We start from the raw sequence: 22668 nt of genomic DNA, 5'->3' as shown, positions 1-22668 counted from the left end.
CATTAAAGGACTAGAACTATTTTCTTTTGCTAGCTCAGACTAGCCTCTACTCTAGGAGCTAGGGTAGTCTGCAAGGCAACATGCAACATGGATGAAAGCCCACTCAGACATTTCTTAGATGACTATCTAGCCCCTATAATGTTATATATAAGGGAGCTGTACCATCTTTCTCCCAGAGATAGCAGCTGTCACATGAGGAGATGAAGCTCTCCAAGGATATTGTGTGCTCTGGGAACACTTACCAGATCAGCTCTCCCAGGTAGTTCTGATCCCAGAACATCTGCTTCTTGGATCCCAGCCAAGCTTAAGGAGCAGGGCAATGAGGTCTGCTGAAACAGGGCTGTTTGCGACCTCAGCTGCAACAGCATGCCAGGCACCATAGAAGGATGAAGTTGGTGAAGATGCTCACAGAGCTCAGGTATCTCCAGGGCTAGGCTGCAGTTAAGGTGGCACTCTCACAGTCACAGTTTTGGACCTAAATAGCTTACTCTTCCAAATCTCATTTTAGGAAAAAAAAAGGGCGGGGGGGGGGGGGCAGGGATGGACGACATTTCAGTGATCTATTTCTCTCAGCAGTATTGTAAAGTCTACAAGTTTATTCCTCAACTGATTGAGAAAATTACTTAGTGGTTGTGTGCACAACAGCCTGATCCCTAAGATGAGTCTTCGGGATAGAAATGCTGTATTAGTAATACATGAAAATAGTTATAATGGAATGATTTTCACTATGGAGGTATTCACCTCACTTCATTTCAGCCATCTTTTAAAAACCAGTATTTTCTTAACTAATTATCTAGGGCCTCTTTCATAATGGGAAGGTGATTTGGTGACAGTACCAGCTTAAGCAGCAACTTCAACAAGATCAGACCTGCCACTTGAAGAATAAAAATAGTCATGAACAAGTTTAAGAACAACCAGCCAGAGAGCAATACTTTCTCTCCATTCTGACAACAGATGAAGAAGCATAGACAACTAACTTAAAATAGAGAGCAAGGTCCATGTGTTTATGATAGTCAATGTCATCTTGTACCAGAAGAAACAGGACATATACAGAAGGATTTATTTAAAGCTAATGCACTTTAAAATACAGTGATATTACATTTTTCGTTAGCACCTATAAACTTTTTCTGCTCCAGGATTCCTGCAGAGTTGAGACTTGTGCAACAGGCCAGGTATACCAGATAAGATTCACACTATACTACGAAAGAGAAAGAGAAGTTCTCAAAACAGCAACAGGGTTCTTTAATGTACTGTATGCTACACTGTCCATCAGAGTAACATTAGTTCTTATTGCTAAGTAAAAATGTATGTGTGTCTAAGTAAAGAGAGATACAGAGATGGATATTCTGTTAACTTGAAAGAAGGTTAAGGACCTTTAATCAATCTTTACATATTAAGGCGTGTTTATCATTTCTATCATAACACCCACTCCAGTCATAACATTGTGCTCTTATGGAAGACCACAATTAATCTGTTACCTCCCCAACTAATTTTTCAGTGACTTTAGAATTATTTAAGACCCCTTCCAGATCAATAGCCCCGCATGGGTGAACCTGTGTTTCAACAAGAAAAACTTCACTGGGGGAAAAAAAGGGTAATTTCTGTTGAACTTGTAATGCTTATCAGTGATACCGAGCAACAACTTTTTTGATGCTGTCTTACACCAGATGAAAAATGACTTTCCAATTAAATGGAAAAGTAGCATATATATGAAGTAAGAGCCAGCTTCTGAGTGTAGAAGTAGTACCATTTTCTCATTTTGCGGGGTAAGTCTGCCCTGCTTCCTCAAAAGAAGACACAGTAAAGGAAAATGTGACCTTGGAAAGATTTGCTATGTATGGCATACAAAAACAGTTATTCCCAAGACTCCACAGCCCCTAAGTGTTTCAAAACCAGGCACAGAAGAATGAAAAAACAGATGGGTGACAATGATGGCATCAGCAAAGCAACTTATGCCTCACTCCAGTATTTTACATTCAAGGCACAAGTTACAACTCATAAATTTCATTCAATCTACCTAATTTATACCAGAATCCATTGCTTCTTTGTATTTCAAGGGAATAGAAATACATGAGATATTGTGGACAAAACTGATATTTCTTGTGGGAATAAAATCCAAACAGAAAAAGAGAGAGAGAGACTTAGGCTTAATCTTCCTTATTATTTGATAAGAAGCACTTTCTGAGTAAAGGTACAAGTCATTTGTGGTTCTGATCACTCCAGTACGCTGTTCCATACCTAAGAGTAGAAAATGTTTCAAATATTTAACAAATCATGGCTAATTATATAGAATAATTGAATCCTTAATATAAAGCCTGAGAGACTTTATTCTTCTAACGTTACTTGCTGCTGATGTGAAAACCATGAGAAGAGATAAAGCTACAGACCTGTTAATAGAAAGAAGACAGTAAAAAATTACTTTCAGTTTTGAGAAAAACATTAGGCTCTGGATATAAGTTAATTATTAAAATTCAATTCCCTTTTTTTTCCCCAAAAAAAGTTATTTTAATTACTGCTTTTTTATGCCAAGTGTCTGTTTTACTTAAGAGAAGAAATGACTTTCTATTTGAAGCAATGCCTACTAGAAATAAGAGTTACTCAAGGGCAGTGTTTTATTGATAAAGCCTTTTTCTTTATAATCATCATATGTCATAACATTTCACAGGATTCATGAGGTTCATATTTTTTCAAAGGCAGAAACAACTGGAAGTTCTGATCTGGAGCTAACAAAAAACCCCAAAGCACTGTCTAGAGTTGGAGTAATTTTTTGCCTTTTAAATCCTAGATATAGTAAAAGACAGGGCTTCGTAAAAGTAGGAAAGGTTATTTTTTTACCGTAAGAGCTACCATTTTCAAACTGTTATGAGTATTTGCATACATTTACATGCACTGAAAGCACAGCCATTCAGAACAAACAAGGTTCATTATGAAGACAAACATGCAGAGTATGACTGAGTGACAATCTACACAATGGCTAATTTAAACTTTATCGGTCTCCTCCATTCACTGACCATTTTTCTGACGAGGAGGAATAGCTAAGGATGCCTTACATCTCTTTGGCCACTTTTTATTTTTGATAAACCCCGGGGCTGCCTCTGTTAAGGTGAGAGAATGCACCAAGCAGTCCCTACAGTCTGTCAAAACCTCTGATATGGTCTCTGACTTCTAACAGGCAACCTTAAATGAAGCTCTCTCAAGTAGTGGAATAGGTAGGAAAACTGGTTTAGCAAAAAGACATACACAGTTCCCTTAAACAGTTCAACTTTAAGGCATGTCTGCATGCATTCCTACTGCCTGTGACAATAGTAACACTTCCTTTCAGCCTAATAGGTCCTGAGCCCCATCCTTTGTCTGCTGATTAACTGCTCTATTCATTGACCAGACCACTAATTGCATGCTCCTTATAGTTACCCTACATTACTGTAAGAATTAATGAGACACAATTACAGCTCCCAGAAATCTCAGGCCTAGCCAACTGCAAAGCACTCCAACTGAATAAGAACTCCCCAAGAATAAAGAGAAAAATTCAGCCCATTGTTCACAGGAAGCAGAATGTTTTTTGTTAAAAAATTGTATTTATTTGAAGCTGTTTCATAATTAGGCCCTGGAGAAAAAAAAAAAAAAAAAGGAGAGAATAGAGAAAGAACTTGGGAACCAGCATTCACTGAGAAATCACAGTGGATGCAGAGACACGCAGACAGTTCAGATATGAGGAGAAAAAAACATAAGGGATGGAGTGCATGAAAAATTAGTGCTATGACTACTACAAACATCTATAACCAATCAGCTGTTTAAACAGAGCATGTCCCACTGTATGGGAATGACCACTAATGCAATCTTATATTTGACTAATATAGCTTCAATCTGGAACAATTTAAAATAAGCATATGGCATGCTTCTGCATTCATGTCTCTACCATGAGATGGAGGAAGAGGATTTTAATTTCCCACTCCCGGAATTTAATATGCATTAGAAGTCAGTGTCATTAGCCATGAAAGTCAAAAGGAAGGACAGAAAATGAGTTTTTTGAAAATCAGCCATATTGAAAACTGCACTCACATTTAATCTGTGTAATCAACAGCCACAGCTATTCAAAGTCTTACTGACTACAATCACTACCTATTAGCCTGTAAGTAGTTCAAAAGCTATTATTCTCACTTGAACAATTTTCCAATACACAAGAGACAGCATTAAGTTAATGAAGTTAATATGCAAAGTCAATATTCTTTGTTATGAAGTCATCTTCTTCCATCGGTTCATCTTCAACATATTTTCACCATATAAATTTGATTTAAATTACATGTATAGTTTGACAAAGCCACTGATACTTAAAATAGAGCTTGAAATGCAGCACTATACTTTATAGTCCCGGTAACCATTTTCCAGGGTACAATTTATAGCAGCCACTGAGACCCCAAACTATGAATGTTATAGACTGGCACTGCTACATTCCAGAATCAACATCTTTGGACAGAGACAACATTTTTTGTATGACTCTACAGGGATTCTCAATAATTGCACCTAACTGCGGTAATAGTTTAAATTCATGGAAAATGGATGTTCTTCTGATACTATCGCTCACTGATATCACAGCAGAACGCTTTCCCGCATGAAGCAGACAGTTACCACCATGTGGTGCTGAATCCCAAGCAGGAAACAAGGCACGAATATGGATCAGAGACCTTTGTGTTCAGTGTATAATAAGCCCAATATCCCTGTCATAGAACAGCAATCATTAACTAGGGGATCTTTTGTTAAATGGCCCCTGTGGCTGGACTGGTAACAGCAGGGATTGAATTTGCAATTTCTGTATCTCAAAATATCTCCCTTTTACGATTATGATTGCATCCAGTGCCATAGTTATATCTACTTACCCACCCCAAGACTAGCTAGATTCAACTGTCAGGGAGATGGCAAGCCTACAAATTCATGCATTTCCAAAGTAAGTCTCTAGGACTTGAAGTGAAAATACTGATTTCCATTAACCTTGGCTGATTAATCAAGCTCAGTGCAGGACCACAGAGCTTACATATGCAGCTTTGGCTCTGGCAGTATTATTTGAAATAGGCTTTCCACATCTCTTGAAAAAACCTTTGAGGAAAAAGGAAACCTTTGTCTCAAAAAAAACATCACCTAGCTTGTTCAAGCTATTCCTGTTTCAAGCCCAAAAATAGAACAAGTCCAAATTCCTGCAGAGCGTGATGTGAAATTATTTCTGCTAGTGCAAATAATGTATTCTGGTATCTGGTCCAGCTTTCATTTCTGATGTTATGAAGTAACTTGAACAAATACAAAATATGCATATGCTTGAGGCTAGCTGTAATCTCTAGTTAGTGTCTCTCTCTGCATAAGAGAAAAGGGAGTCCTTCCTGCAGACAAACACTAAGGGCCCGCTCTTTAGGTCATCAATTCCAACTAAGGTAGAACATCTAAGTGAAAGATAATAAGAGGCATACAGGCACTGCTTCTTAAGAGACAAGGGAAGGTTTCAAGTCATAATCTGAGTTCACTCAGACTCTTTCTACTCTCCTGTTCCACTACCAATTTCTTTAGAACTACTTGTGATTTATGGTGCTGCATGTAGGATCAGCGAAGGACAATCCTGATCCATCAAGTGGTTCCACATGCTTATTTCTTCTGGAACGGATTCACCCAAGGAAGCTTCCTTCCACTTTTGTACTTCTCATTCTTTAGTTTGTGTGTTGCACATCACAAGCCTCACTGCTAGGGAGTTTCCTTCCTTCCTTTTCATTGTTGTATCTGCATCCAGCCTCCTTTCTTCCTTCAAGTAGTTCAGCTGAACAATAGTTATGCCTATACTGTCTCCCAAGTCTGGCCCCAAAACTATCTTCAAGACTAGAACCACCAACAGGACAGGTGCTAAACATGAAAATTCATGCATTGCCAGGCATTATTCATGCAACTTCCAGCTGTAAAACAACCCTGTAGACAGAAGATGAACAGGAACAGAGATCACATACTATTCTTAGAGTTGCTCTGGAGGTCATTCTTCAGAGCAATGTAAGCATAGGCTATGATACATCATCTCTGTGTGCAGTAATAAACTTGCATATGAGTCCCTACAGGATGAGGCCTACAGTTGATTTACACTAGAAAGGTTAATATAGAAATTATACTAACAAGACTCCTCTTCCCAAGCAACTTATACCTATCCCTGAAGAGAAGTAAAATGTACAGGTAAAAGAACTTCTTACACAGCTTCTGCACTAGGGTTTTTGCTGGCATAGCTATGTCAGCAAAAAAATTCATATCCCTCCCTGACAGGCCTCCTTGATAACACTTTTAAGTGCAAACCAGGTGTCAGTATTTCAGTTATGACAGAAAGAGCTCTACACTAGTCATGAGCTGAATATGTAGCCTTTCATGACCTGGAGAAGCCCTTGCTTCCAAGGAGGTCAAATCCCATGATCGTGTTTTCCACCAGCATAATCCCTCACGAGCATGGATTAATACAGTACTAATATGGTACTATATTAACACATATAGAGTAGGTGAAAATAGTGTATCAGTCAACAAGCCACTTATAGTCTGCATTCCCATCTAAAAAATGTTTATTTACACTACATTAAAGCCACAAAAATTCCAGTGCATGGGAGGCAGCAACACTTCTGTGTAAAAATGTGCTGTGATTTTTAGATTAGACTAAAAATAATTTTAAATCTATTACTCTCTGAACATTTCAGTTGGTTGCATTTGGCATTCAGAAAGATTTAGATGATTCTAAGAAGATATTCTATAGATTGAGTTCCTAGATGCATCTGATCATGAAACAACATAACCAAGTACAAACATCTTTCATTTTAATCAATCAGCATCATTAGGTAGAAAGTTAACAATATTGATTTGAGAGCAGCTAGATAGCTTTCAAATACAAGGTTCATAGTTAACTACATAGACCTAGCATATGGCATTAGGCAACAACCCCACAGCTGAAAAGAAGATTGGAAGAAGCCATGCTGCCACAGGCAGAGTTGCAGAGTGTCCCTCAAGGATCACCAACATTGTACGTGTTCCTAACCTAGTTTACCATATTCTCATCATCTCCAGTTCAGTTGCTTTCTGATGCTTTGAGATTATTTATGGAATATGTTTAGGCCTTGCACTGATGTGGCAGTAGATAAGGCCTTTTGAAAGCACCCCTCACTGAGGTGGAGTGCAAGGGCCATGGTCCACCTGGGGTGTTCCTCAGTACAAGCAATGATGCCTTGTGATAAAAATCAGCATGAATACAACAAAGTGTTTCTAACTGCTTACACATGCAACATTCATGGCCATTGATTAGCCAAGCAGCATGAATCTCTGAGCTACAAGAAACAGTCAATCACATTAATTTAATTAATTAATGAAAGTTTCTTTATTGAATATACAGAAAGAAAACAAGTTTCACAAGCAAAAAGCAGTCTGTAGCACTACTGCAAACTGTATCCTACTCCTAATTTTTTTTTAAACTATTTTAGCATTTTTTATAATCCACTAAGTGTACTCATAGCCAGAACTGTGGCAAAACTGGGACTGTAGGGAAACTGTTCACATACCACTAGCTGAGAAAAACACTGGTATTAGTCCAGAAACCAATTTACTCTCATAAATCAGCTTTATTCTTGCAAACAACACTGAAGGGGAACAATTTTGCAATGAGGCAACAGCAACACAAAGCACATGCCCCCTTCCATCCTCACCTTATTCACTGCCCTTCCAACACTCTTTCTTCTATCCATTTAGCAGCACTGTCCAAAAATCCTATCACCCTGGACACCAGTCCTTGACAGGACAATATCCTCTTTCCTGTGTGCTTGGTGGCTTATGTACCCTCAGCATTGCATGCTCTTAGGCTTTCTCTGTCAAAGTCCCTACACCCCACAGATAAGACAACGCTGTCACCCCACTCAGGGGCTGGAATACACTTCTTCCATTCTCCTTCCCCTGGTATAACTTTACTCACCTTTTAAAAAAGGAGTGTGGTATAATACCAACTGTGTTGAAAGAATTGGGACCCCCCGCCTCCACTCATTCACCCTTTCCCTACTCCTCCCAGGCCTAGAAGCTTTCTCTTTCCCTCATCATCCCCCTACAGCAGCTACGGACACTTGTCTAGCTCATCATTTGGGCTGCAGCAGAAGCCAACATCTGTAGGTTATTTGCCAGGACACAGGGCAAGGGATCCCTCTTGCTGACCACCACTGTGGTCCTGAGGAAAACTTGGCTCAGGATCACATGAAAAAAGATGCACTGCGATTGAAGGATGGTAGATTTTACAGAGCATTCTTTAACACTAGAGTCCTTGTTTACATCTGTTTTCATTCCTTTCAACTTCTGCTACACTTCAAGGAAAATTGTACTGTGGAAGTTAAGAGTCTAGCATGGGAAGAAAGCGTTATGCTCTCATTGTGCACTTCAGCTCCAGATAACCTGTGTAGCGAACTAGAGAATAGAGAAGTCGGATCATACACAGCCAGAGGAAAGATTGATTTATGCCCTGATTTACTATTATTAGTTTCAGAAGAGCAACCGGCATAGTCATTTCAGTGACAAAAGCATTAGACTGACAAGGTTTTGCATTATTTAACTACCTGTGGCATGCACCCCTAGCCCACCCTTTTTGTCAGTCAAACGAAGTAGGATTTGGCTAATACACAACTCGCATATTGGGCATACATTGATCAAAAAACAGAATGAGTGGACAAAATAGTCAAATCCCTATCAATTTTGAGACTTAATGATCCCTTTTATATCATCTTTACAAGGTAGCTAGCTCTATTAATACCAAAGGTCTTACGTTTCATACATGCCAATGTGAGAGGGTAGCTAGTCACTGGAAATTAAGTGTGCAAGAGTGGAAAGATCTGAAAAGAAACAGACAGTCCAAAGAAATACAGGATAAGACTGGGAAGAAACATATCCCAAAACAGAAGCATAATTAAGCATCCAAATTGCCAATTAACAGTAAATAGCCAATGAGGAACATGTATGGAAGAATGCAGGGATGTGTGGAGAACTAAGGGGCTATATTGCAACTAAGCTTTATTCATGGAGAATTCCAAGGTATTTAGGCTCCTAAATCCTACTTAGAAACTTAAACTCCCACTCAGTTCTACAGGAAATTAGCCACCTCCACATCTCTTAGGATTCGGGCTCAAGGATCGCTACCATAAGGCATCAGTGTACATGCCTCTCTGGTGCCTGTCTCCCTGTATTAGGCAACCAGAAGAATATTATGAAGAAACTCTTGATGCACCAGTGACTCAGAACAAAACTCCCACTCTACCATAAATACATTTAATGTCCTACACATAGGACCATTTAATGAGACTCAGTAAAAGCATTAGAAGAGCAGCTGTATTGTAGAAATGCAGAGTATGGGGGAAGGGAAGTTACAGGCAATTGCTTATCCTGAACCTACCTACAGGTTCAGAAATTTCCTCTGTAAAGCTGCCAGCCTTTCTTCACACACAATTATCATGTACTATTTGTATTACTGTAGAACCTACAAGCTCAGGTTGTGGATCGGTCCTACACAGATGCAAAGAAAAAAGGAATATGCCTACACATCTGACGAAAGTCATGCAACCCAAATATTAGCCATAACACTTCCTAAAAATTTTATTGCTTAGAGTAAATCTAATTACTATCATCCGTTGTAGAAATATCATAAAAACATTCTTCATGTTACAGTTGAACAGGCTTAGAAAGGAGAAATAGGCATTGAACCACAAGGAGGAATACAGATTTTTACAGTATTACATATACGCTAGGCAGGCAGGAGAAATGCCTTCTTTGCACTGCAGTGTTTTGTTTAAATAGATAGCTAGATAAAACGTATTCCATGTAAATTACTTATAAAAACTGAAGAAATGGGAACCACTCCTGTAATTAAAATCTTGGAGAGCGTTCTGTTATAAACATGTTTTTATATCGTTTATAACACATATTCCCCAGCAATAATTTACCCTTCCACTCAGAAACCTTGTGTAAAGATACTTCACTGTTACCACGCACAAAAATCAAAATAAGTTATGAGAAAGCAACAAAGTAAATTTGCATCTTTCAGGCAACCTGATACTAATATCTTCATAGGGTAAACTATATTTTAATGAAGACATTCTCAGCAGTACATATTTACACTTTTTTTTAATTCACACTTCGATTTTATTTCATTTATGTCACGATCTACCATGCAAGTTTAAGAAATACATCATTTATTCATGACCTCTGCTTCCTTCCAGACCCCCCCAGCTACACAGATGACCAGGTTAAAGAAAAATCAAGTGGTTTGTCTGATAACAGTTAGTGTCAAAACAAACCATATATGTTGTATTTCTGTTAGGTGAAGTCATGATAAAAAAAACAAAACAAAAAAAACAGTGCTTGTTTTACTCTACCTTTTTCCAGAATAAACTCTCATAATTAAACTTTCCACTTTTCCAAGTAGCTGACTATGTATTCCTGCACAGTGGGAGGTTTTCTCCACAGATATATTGACTTGGACAATAAACAAAGCAGAAATCCCTTACTGGAATTTACAGCTAAATTTAACCATGCATATTGTTAGTAAAATTTGCATATCTGTCTTTCAACATTAAGAAAAAATAAAAGTTGAAATTCATTGAATTTGGGCACTGCACTGCTTTGCAAGCAAAAAAAATGAGATTTAAGTTGTAATTTCCATACTTACTGAGACTGTGTGTCAAAGGAAATCTGTGCAAAAAAAATCCTGGTGCTGCCTTGATGAGATTTGAAACATGACAGCATACTAATAGTAAAAGAGCTTCTCCTTAACAAAGATGGCTTAAACAGTACCTATAAAATACTGATGAAGGACCACTGAATTCTAGAAAACATTTCCAGTATCTCTTATCTCTTTGTCGTTCAACCATAAAATACATAGAAGCAGTTAGCATGTTTTGAAGAAATATCACCCACCTTTTTTTCCCTCAGCGTTGACTTTCCCCATGAAACTTTAACAGATCAGTCAGCATTGGCTTCTTACAATTAAAGATGGTGGAAACTTTCACTGATGCTTTTTCATTGATTTTTTGTCACAACACTGCATCACTACTAACCTTCCAAAGCCATGAGCCATCAGTAGGAAATATTCACCACTTCTTTTTTGATTTTTATGTCTCTTTTCACAGCATCCTGGGCACCTGGATGTCTTAGGAATTTGATTTAAAGGAATTAGGGTTTCTAATTCCTTTAAAACTAAGTTACTTCATGTAGGTCTGCCTAGCCACTAAAATTAGACATTGAGATGCAATTGTGCCAGCATAAAATGTTTTAGATCAGCTCAAATACTTCTACACTGAAGAGAGAAAGTCATACTACTTTGAGGTATTTCTCCAGTATAAAAGTTGGATGTATTCCAGGGATTATACTGCTGGTTGGTTAAGGGGTGTGTGTGCATTATTATTATTATTATTATTATTATTATTGTTATTATTATTGCTTTTTTTAAAACTGAAGCAGTAAATTTTTATCAGTAAAGCTCTCATCAAATTATGAAAATGCTCACACTACCACAGTGTGTACTTCGTGGCTTTCCATACTTGCACTTGCTCCGAGCAGGATTTCAAGGGCACCTGTAACCTATGCTGAGGTCTTTAGAGTTTAGCTACTCCTCAACTGGAAGATGGAGAAGGAATAAATGGCATTCTGGCAAAAGTGAGGAATTTGGTCATCACTTTAAGACATTACCTACAGTTGACTAGGCAGGTAAGTGGCCCAGTCTTTCTTTTCTTAGGTTTCAGATGAAACAAACACAACCATTAACACTGAAAGGACAAGATTTCTAACACCCCAATGAGAGGCACAGATCAGCTCACACCTCTCAGAGCACTTCCAGCATACCTCATAGATTTGGGCAGGAGATCTCTGAATCATGCTCCTGAATTTTTCTGCAAATATAACTGCAACTTTTTTCTTTTCTAATAAACAAGCCATGCTGTGAGAGAAGTGCACTACAACCACCTCTAGCATTCAGGCTGTGGTTATAAACAGCTTCGTATCATCACAAGGTCTAACTGAGGTTAGTGACACTCTATAAAATAGTATGATTCCCTACAGAGTACCCCCTTGTGAGATCCAGGCGTTGCACAGTTACATCAGATTTTTTGCGCAATGTTGCATTCAGATATTGTGTGACAGAGATAGCTGAGGAAGTGGAGGAGTTATTTTATTCTGCAAAAGTGCAATGAAAACTAGGTAAATAACCTGTGACACAGAGCATTTACCTGGAAGTCACCAACGAGCTATCTGCATTCTGGTCTAATCATAGCAAACCAAAAAACTACAAGAAAACATGACTTCCAGTGAGGTAACCACGAGATGCTGAGAGCTCACTGGGATGTGTTCATGACATTGCAGTCAATGGGAGTCAAGGCCCACAATTCTCCAAATACTAATTGCTGAGTAGGAAACCAAGGCAGCAGTTAAACATTTCAGAATCAGGCACTGAAATTAATGAGTTAAAGATTAGTTCACTCACAGACTGTGTGTACAAGGTCACCTCATGGGGCCATCACCAGGAAGACAAGAGATCTTCTTAGAAGAACTGGCTCTACCTGAGGCTAATTAACAGATATGCTGACTGTAAATAAAAGCAGGAGGTGGTAAGCAGAAAAGAATAGGAAGTTTGATAGGGCTCCCAACTGATGCTGTGTGTCAGTAAACATCAACTGAAACTTAGATGCTGCTTTTGTACTCTCTTAAGGAAATCATTATTATTACATTATTCTGTAACACAGTCTAACCTAATCTCCATGCATCATACTAGGGAAGATATTTCTGATCAACTCTACATTTTTTAATTACAAAACCAAGCATGTTGAAGTTATTTTGTTTTACATACAGAATGAAGCAGCTTATTTAAAAGTGCAAATTATGACATTTGGCTTTACTACCCATAAAAATAACTATTTCTTGTATCCCAATCCAAATTAGTGACCCTTGAAAAATAGTTTCAAAACCACCAGGGAGATAGCACAAACAGCTGTATAAAACAGACAAGAGACTGATATACACAACAACAATTAGGCTTTTTAAGCACAGTAACACTTTTTCAATCTACCCTTATCATTTCCTAAACCTGTAGAAGATATATTCCTTAACCCTCCAGGTTTTGGCATGAGATTCTTTATATGTGTTTTACCACAGCATTTTCCTTCACTGACTCTTTCACAAATTTTCTGCCAATAAAGGGTTACCTGTAAGAAAAACAGTTTTGATAGTACTGAACGTTGAAAAGATGATGATATTCATTGTCCATTTTCTGCCCCACACCCCCGAAAGTTAAATTCCACTGCAAGCTGGATTTTGTTTGTTGTTTCCTAATCCCCTCTCCCATTTAAAGACCTGATTTGACAAACCTTTTCTCAAGTAAGCAGACACTTAAAGGTAACCAGGATCACTGACATGAGGATATACTATTTTGCACGAGAAAGTTTTGCAGGATGTAATCTTCTGTCTTCCTTGAAGTTTAAGTAGTTACTACCTACCGCTTAAATGAAAGAAATTTAATAGTCTCAGTCTAATTACTTGTGAACATGTTTATTTCGCACCCAATTACTTCCCACAATTCTTCCAGTTTCAAAAGAGTGGACAGATTTGGCAACTCTGCTTGCTCCTCACTTCTTGACACTATCATTAAGATTCAGACTAAGGCATATAAATGATGTGAGAGAGGTTGCACTGTTCTCACCATTCTTGACACACTTTAGGGAGAGGATTACAATCTCTCCTTTCACTTCATGAAATTTCTAAGTTAATTTTAAAAGAATTTACATATTTTCACTGCATTTTTAGGAAAACATGGATGTAATTTTTTTTGCTACTTTTTCCAGCTCATGAATTCTAATGTACTAAAATTTCTTCCCTATACAATGATTACCTGAAGTAAAGCTAATTGACTGTGTAGCACTATGCTTCAAAAAGTATTTGAATTCGACACATGAACAGCTGGAAAGTGGTACCATAGGACCTCACTCTTATACTCCAATATTGTGCTTTCCTTTCTCCATCCTCTTTCCCACCAAAATTTTGGTATTAGAATAATGAACCTCTTTCTCAACAATACTCAAACTATTTCTTCCTTTCAAATGTTGTCTGGCTAATCTGTTCCTGCAAATATTTATTTAAAATAATAACAGGGAAGAGCGAAATTATGGTCATCTACTGACAATGTACTATAATCAAATTCTGCTGACACAAATTTGAAGGAAAAATGTATACCCTGTCAGGAAAAGAAATAAAAGACACCCCATCTATTTTGGTCAGTGTAACTACTAAGTAAACTTAAGTACACGGGAGTATAACTAGATATATCTACGTTCAGGTAATCGTAAAACTTTTAAAGAGCTTATTAAAAATATAGAAAAAAATTAGCTGCTGTCTTACAAAACTAAGCATATGCTCATTTACAGATTCGATCATTAATGCATGTGAAGGCTAAAAAATGCATAGTATTGCTTAGCAGTCATGAAGCAATCTAAATAAAAGTGCCATGAAAACAAAGTTTAAAATATCTGGAAAGGTATTTCTGTAAGAGTGCTAAGATGCAAAACAAGTAATAAAGAATAACAATCAACTTCTGCTTAAGAAATACCACATGTTGCCAGTTGCTGATAGATTCTGGCTACAAACTGCATTCTAACACTGAACTAATGACAGAACACAACACATACTAAAACTAATGTAGGTCATATTAACAACTTTCCTCCCTGAATTTCAATATTCACTTTGTTTTCTCTTCTTGTCTTAATACAAAGTCCAGTGAGCTCTGCAGGAGTCTTATACTAATGTTCTATTCACCAACTTTAGAAGAATACCCAAAAAGGCTCACAGTTGTATTTAAGACACAGTTGTAGCAAATACTTACTGCTACAAGAAGATGTGAAAGAGAAATGGAAGCTACAAAAACAATTTAAAAAAGCAACAGAAAGCTTGATACTTCAGAATCACAACCTATTCAGATTAAATTCTCTGTCCACAAGCCTTTTTCTTTTGAGATTGGCTTACACTTTTTTGGAGGAAGGAGTTTCATTTCTGATAAATATTGCTGAATTCCAGATTGCCAAAGCCCAGACTTACTCATTTAACAGTGTACTTCTCCTTACCCAAGGATGGCTACGCCAGTTCAGATCAAAGGTCCGTTTAGCTCAGGATCCTGCTTCCAAAAGCAGCTACAAGTCAGAGTCAAGAGACGAAAGCATGAGCAAAGAAATCAAACACAGTATTTTCCCAGAATAACTCCCCAACCTTCAACTATATTCCACCCAGGAATTCCTGAGACTGATGTGATTTATCTGTGTAGCTTGCCCAACGGGTCTTCTCTTTCAACCATTTAGCCCATTACCCCCTAAACCCACATATACTGTTTGCACCCACAGCATCCCAAAGCAAGGCTACCCTGGGCAAAGAACTAAGAACTGTATCATCACGGTGATGCTACGTTTTGCGTGTGTTCAGTGGATACAGCTATTCGCATTTGTTTATTAAAACCCAGCCAAAATCAAAAAGCAAGATTGACACACCCCTTGAAAGAAACTTTCAGTTTGCACATATCCCAGCAAGTTGAGTCCAGTGGGAACTAGGATTCTGAGCACAGTAAAATGCTGCAATAGCAAGAATTATAACAAGGTTGAATATAGCTGGAAAAGCAGGCAGATGTCATGAGTGAAAAAACAGACACCCTAACAAAAGCAGCAAAAAACCTCTGTGAGCCTCCCTCAGTCCAACAACTGAATTTTGATCCAAGGAGGTTAAATATAGGGCTGCTTGAAAATTTTCCACTGCATCTATTTTTGATGGGAAAGGAGGCTTTCAGCTAAACACTTTTTGGTTGGATTTTTTTTTTTTTTTGGCATGTCTAAGTATGTGCTTCTGCAAATATACTTTTCTTACCAAAAAGCCAAACTTACAAACCAAAATATTTTGATTGAAAACAAAAAATGTTACTAAGAAATGCTAGTGTAGCATCTCATTAAATGTGCAGCTTACCTGCTTTATGTGGCAGATCTCCTTTATCAACTAGACTTACCATTTAAATGACAACTCCAATAACAGATCACTTTGAGGGATTCCCTACTTCTAGCACTCCCTTCAAAGAGGAAAGATCATGGCACAGTGTTGAAGGTGGTAGGCAGCCTCAGCCTTGCAGAATAGGACCAGCAGGCATCCAGATTATAATGTCGGAGGAAGACTACAGTAACACTTTTCAAATCAAGAAGTTTTAGTTTTCAGACAAAGTATTCCAGTCTTCTGACTTCTGTCAAAGCATGTAGTTTCTCCTGGAAAATTAAGGCAAAAATGAAAAAAAGCTTTTTATTTTTTTATCAGAAATTCATGCAGGAAATTTCATGGGTCAAGCAAGGTCTTATTCATTAACCTGCAGATTCAAACTTAGCATCTGGATCCATCCATACACAAATCAGAAAAACTTTTAACAGCAGTAAAATGTTTCAAATTTTCCATAGCAGTCCTGTTAGCAGGACCATTCAAACGCCAAGGAGCTAAAACCAAATAAAACCAATATGGGCTCGTTAGATGGAATAACTTAGTGTATGAGCCCTAAGTTATAAAAGTTCAACCAGCCTAACATGCAAAAGCAAAGGATGAAGATAAGATTCAAACAATGGTTATACATAATGGGTAAGAAATCTGTAATACAAAATATCTGTATAGCAAAATTGGCGAAGTGGCAAGAAAATGAGATATTCCATTTATTATTTCCTTTCAGGGCTCTCTAATTCAGTGGATTAACCAGAAGGAACAAATTGATAAGGCTAATGCAATAAAACCTGAAAGTAACAGCTATCCCATTATGGCTGTTATCACCGCTTTTCTTGGAACCCCACAATCCACTGGAAGAATTGAAAGCCTCTCATCCAGCAACAGGCCCTGACCAGACCAAGACAGAGAAGCACCCAACTAATACTACCAGGGACAATGTTAGAACTAAATTTCTAATATCCATCTCTTCCCTTGTGGCTGTTTCCTGCCATACAATTGCGTCTCCCACCCCAAAGGCAAAATAAATGTATAAATAAAAGAAATAAAAGACAAGAAATCAATCAAGACTGCATCTTTTGTAACACTGTTGTGAGCCCACAAAAGACAACTGCAAAAAATCTCATACCAGTGGGGTATTATTTTATTTTCCTCCTCAACACTCACAGAGGACTATTACTGCCATCATTAGCACCAACTAAGAACCAAAAAAATTCAGAGGAACTGGCAAAGGAATAACCTTATTAAAAACTCAGTGGGTAAAACAAAAGGAAGGACATTTTGCTATTACAGTGAAATTCCTCTCAACACTTTGCTTTTCAATCACACCATTCTTTTACTAAAATAAAAATAGAGAAAGGTTTTTAAGAGCAAGCTTCTGCTGAGACTAGGCACCTGAGATTTCCCTATGAGCCGTTCCAAACACTGCCTAATGCTGATTCCCTTCACAGAGTTAATATCTTTGACTGCCTAATGTTATAAAGTGAAAAGTGCTAATACGACTTGTCATTCTCGAAGCCAATTTATTCATCAAAATTAGCACAAGCCCAAGCCTGCTGTCCTTATTCATATTTGGAATCACCAGCCACTTCTTAAGTGTTGTCCCAGCAAAATTAGCACAGTGAAGAATTAGTCAGGATCTAACCCTAGAGATAAAAAATTTGTTTAGAGTAAATGAAATACAAAGAATAAATATTCAAAATGAGTGATGAAAGACACGTTTGCTATTTCCATTTTAACTCCAGGGCAATAAGTAATTTCAGTAAGAATTTCTCAGTGTGATTTTTATCATTCAATATTTTAAAAATTACTACTGTGCATCCTCCATCAAAAGTTGGGATTGGCAACAGTGAAACTTTAAAAATGTCCACTTCAAACACGTATGCAAAACATTATTCCCTTAAATTATGCTAATACTGACTTATGAGGTGCAAAAAGTAGTGTCAGAATTTATGAACAAATTTGTATTGTACAAGGATTTAACGACACGCGTTCCTCTTCAAATCAGTTATACGAAGTTTTGCTTTCTCCCATCTGGGTTTTATCCTTATCCATGCCTTTCAACACAGTGTCATTTTTAATTCAGTTCACTTCTTACTCGTAAGTGCATCACCTCATTAATTTCTCATTTAATTTACAGCATGTGAGAGGGCATACACGTCAGTTAATATCTCCATATAGCCTATGCAAAAGTTAGTAAGTCAAAGTGGACTACACTGCCTAATCTTGTCTCTACATCAGCTCAGATAGCCCAGACCAGCCTACTGCAGATGGGGCATCCTTAGCTCAAAGCCTTTCACAGCTACTTCTCTCATGTCTACTTCCACCAGGCTGGATCAGCTAGCAGAGAGCTGCGCACGGGCTGGGCTAGATTTCTTGCCAGGAGTCCCACAGCTCCTTGCAGTGTGGCAACTGAGCCACTCCAACTCAGAGTTACAGTATACGAGGGAGAACCCTGCACTCCCCAGCTTCTCTGTTACGGTTCTTCCTTACACCCTGTCCCCTGTCACCTAACCCAAATATAGATGCCACAAAGTTAAGTACGTCAAGTTAATAGATCGAGCCCCCTTAATTCCTCCAGTAGATCCGACATCAAAGACCAGATACATGCATGCCATACCATCTTAAGGCCAGATTGTAATTTTTATTTGGAAGCTGCCCACCCCGGATGGCTACGGCTCAGTCAGGTAAGCCAGGTGGCAATGCAGTAGCAGTGGATATTTACCAGAAGCTTTGCAGGGGTTTATACCCAGGTTGTTAAACCTGAGGTTTCCAAAACTGACAACCGACCAAATGGACTTATCAACCCATGCTGGGAGTAATGACGGTGCGTGTGCCATTTGCGCATATGTAAGCATTAGCAACCTTTTGATGGAGCATGGACAGAGAATCACAAACATGACTGCAGAAGTCACTGGCACGCTAGAGGTCGGGACAAGCTTTGACTTTTAGGAGAGAGTGGTGCATGTGTATACTCTCATATTATCCCCAGATAACCTTCCCGAGATTCAAGAGTGCATTTACATACTAATGTTCTAGAAGTTTCCAGAAAGTAAATTAATGGTTACCTGGGCAGTCAGAGGAAGACAACACTACTCATTATGCCCATACATACTTAATATGGCTAGCAATTTAACTGCATGATATTTGTATTATTCTCCAAATACAGTGACAATGAATCAACGGACTGTTTAACTCAGAACAATTTGTCTTCAAAAGTCACGTGATTTATCATGTGTGAAACATCCCACCATGAGGTATTACAATCTGTAGCAGAGGTAGATTATAAATAAAGCTTGTTAAATAATGGGCAAAAATTAAAAAATAATATTAAGGAAAATGAAAAAGATTGCCCTCAAGAATACTTATTTTCTTTCATCATCCTTATAATTTGTATTTTCTTGCATTCCTTCTTCCTGCATCGTTTCACTAATGAGAAATGAGGAAATATACGATTGCACCGAGTGTGCCAATATGTTGCAGCCCAATCATCATCTGCCTAGTGTGGGAGAATAAAGGTAAGCCCTCTGATACACGTTGATCTTATGTTGCCCTCATGCTAAACGGCTGTTCCCCCGACTTCTTATTCTCATTCTGCTGCTCGTGCTGCTTCTCTAGCGAAGCCTACACATCCAAAGCAGCCTCAGGAAGAAAGTCTAATCATGGTCTGCTCCTACATTGAGCAGAAAATCCTCCAGCCACATTGAGGGCTACAACCTGCAGCTTCCCTGTCGGAGCAATCCTCCGAACACAGCACTGTTCAATCACTTTGTCATCTTCCTTTATGGTAAAGGGACAGCAAAGTATTCTTCCAGCATTTTCTCCTCCTTCTCTGCCACCTGCTCACTGCACTCCAGAAGTAGCTACTGCAGCAGATGGTATTCAGCCTATTTTCTTTTTGCCGAAAGGCTCTCTCACGTCTCACTGACCAACAGGAGCATCACACTACTGTGCCCATCCACGATCAGATCTGACATCCCTGAAAAGATGTATGCAGAACACTTCTTCTCTACGAAAAGTTCTCATGGATCACAATAAAATACAGGCTGCCTCAGAAGCTGTGTCAATGCCATTTAATATTTTTGTGAAAGGAGAAATACCTATCAAAATATAAGATATATACGCACGCCGTACTCTCCCATCTCCGTTTCTTTGCAGGTTTCACAGTGCTGGGTTTTTCCTCATAATTTCTGCTTTGCAGACTTGCAGAAGTACAGATCAACACGTTCCTTCCCATACGTGGACTGCCCATCATGTTGCTCTGTTCTGGACTACAGGTAGCATGCAAGAGAAAAGGATGGATTGGAAAAAACTCTTTCTCTTACTTTTAATCGGTACTTTTTAGGGAAAAGCTGAACATAGTAAGATGCCACAACTCCACCTTATGCTGTCTACTACCTTGCCTGTAAAAATACTCTTTCTTCCTGCTCTCATTTACCTCGTCATCAAAAAGTTCCACAGTTTCTAGTTTCATGGTGTTGTTCAATGTATTGGCCATGCAAAATCCCCTATGTCTTGTAGCTAGCCAGTATTTGCCTAGACAGTCTCTGGATAGAAGCTCCATAGCCTGCAATAGGAAGGAGATCAGCCTAGACGGCCCCTTCTGGGTTTAATCCATTAAATTACTGCCTTCAGTCAAGGCTTCATTCTAACAAGATTATTTGAACAATTTCCAGGGACTGAGTTCTTCTTCTCAAACATTTTTATAAAAGCACCATTCATTGACCTATCCAATGCAGACAATGCCCCACTAAAATTTACTGGAAAACATTAGGTGGGAATTAAAAAGCAAAATTTTCAATCTTATAAACCAAACATCTGTATTTTTAAATAAAAAAAATACCATTTTAAATTTTAGATTTTATGTGGTACTTTTCTTTCCAGTAAAAAAAGAAAGTTAAAAAATCAAGTAAACAAATCCAGTAAAAAGTCAAGCACCAATTTACTAATCTCGAACTAAAATGCCCTGTAGTTACCATTACCTGCTTTGGTGTGATCCGTATAATTCCAAATGCAAAGCCTTAGATGCAGACAAAAATTAAGCTTATGTTAGAGGGGCCAGTGACAAACATAAATGTTTGAATAAAAGAGGCATGAATAACTGTGGCAACAAAGACTTGTAGAAGTATTATCTACTTTTTGTCAAATCTATAGGTTTGCAAAAGGTTGTAGTATCTGTAACATTCTTGCCGGCTTTATATTTCTGCATGACTTGATGACTAGACATCTGTTTTGAAATCCCTGCAAAAAGTGCTCTAAAGTAATCCGTATTGCTATTGCAAAGCTCAGCTTTTCAGAAAAAGCAGCTGCTGTATATTCTGGAATAATCACACAAACCATTTTAAAGACTTGACCCTTGATTCCTTCATCTCAGTACTTCTACTAACTTCAGGGAAGTCTCAGTATAGGAGGAACACACAATGGGCTGTGATTCCACAGCCTTGAGCTATCCAGGCTGCTTCTTTTCAGTCACATGAAGTAAAGCAGCCTCCCCACAGCTGTGCTGTTTTATATACCTGAAAGACAATTTCAAAAATTATCATGGTCCTACGAGAGAATTTGGATAAGCAGTCATTACTAAATTGCCATAAAGTTCCCATATTACCAACTTTGTCATTACTGAACCGCTTCGAGACACACAGTATCTTTGTGCTGCATCTCTTTTCAGGCTGTAAGGAAACGAGAGCATATGAACGACAGTAAAAATGAAGCCAAGCGTACTGTTGAGAAACTTTGTATTCTCTTATTTCTAGGAGAGTTATAGTGTAATTCTAAACTGTAGCATTCAGCACGTCTCCTGAGTTTCCTTGCTGAAATGCTGCAATGGAAATTTTACAGCATCTGTGTTGCTTTTGGAAGCCATCACCTCACATCTGCTGTCTCTGTAGTGTAGAGCTTAAGTTCAGCGTAAAAAGGTACTTTGTAATAGGCAATAGGAATCCTGACAGAGCGGTAATTTACAGACTCACCCAGGTCTCCTGACTAGACTCACTCGTTTTTACATTCCGTAGAGATTTTTAAATAAGGTACTCTTCAAGCAGTCACCAGCATAACAGTCACTTCTTAAAATGGAACATCACATCCAGGACTGGAAAGAGACTTTTTAAACCTCTGTCAGTCACGGAGATCTCAGCCAGATGACAAATTTTTCATTCCGTTTTCTTCACTGGGCATTGTTCAATCTCCTCGCACTCTGCAGTAGGGTATTAACTAAATTAGCGCTAAAATAACCTTCTGCTACTTTCGGAGAAGTTCGGGTTTTGACCAGAAAGAATACCACATGTGTAGTAGTGGGACCGATTTCACAGCCCGGGATGTGAAACACGGAGGAGCACGGCCAGGTCCTCCAAGCACTTCTCTGTCACCTCTGAACGCAAAACCTTCCCTCAGGTGGGCGCTGGGGTCGGGGGAGGGGGGTGGAGAGTTTGCAAATTACCGCAATGATTACACAGTAGACGTGTTTATTGCCCCATTATTGCCCATTTCCTCCTAACGGGGTAATCTGTGCGTTCATTTAAATACACAGGCGGGAGCGGAGCGGATCCTGTTAGCACAGCCAGCAAACTTGGGACCGCTTTTGTTGTTTTGCCTCACGCGTTTGATTTCCTCCCGGCGCCCGCCCCGCCGCTCCCGCACCGCCCCCCGGGG

At 38.6% G+C, this 22668-nt stretch overlaps 1 protein-coding gene across 1 annotated transcript in view; it reads left to right on the top strand.

Moving 5' to 3' along the window:
• The first annotated feature begins 18841 nt into the window (after positions 1–18841).
• Positions 18842–22668, top strand: part of FZD8 (frizzled class receptor 8) — a 9147-nt gene continuing 5320 nt past the window's right edge. Inside the window, exon 1 of the mRNA XM_010562983.1 lies at positions 18842–18847. Within this exon, the coding sequence (XP_010561285.1) occupies positions 18842–18847 (6 nt within the window). The remainder of the gene's footprint in view (positions 18848–22668) is intronic.

This window comes from Haliaeetus leucocephalus, unplaced genomic scaffold (genome assembly GCF_000737465.1).
Source record: "Haliaeetus leucocephalus isolate CR32 unplaced genomic scaffold, Haliaeetus_leucocephalus-4.0 Scaffold0, whole genome shotgun sequence".
Lineage (NCBI taxonomy): Eukaryota > Metazoa > Chordata > Aves > Accipitriformes > Accipitridae > Haliaeetus > Haliaeetus leucocephalus.
Note: the sequence above shows the minus strand (reverse complement) of the source record. Positions and strands in the feature narration are given on the sequence as shown.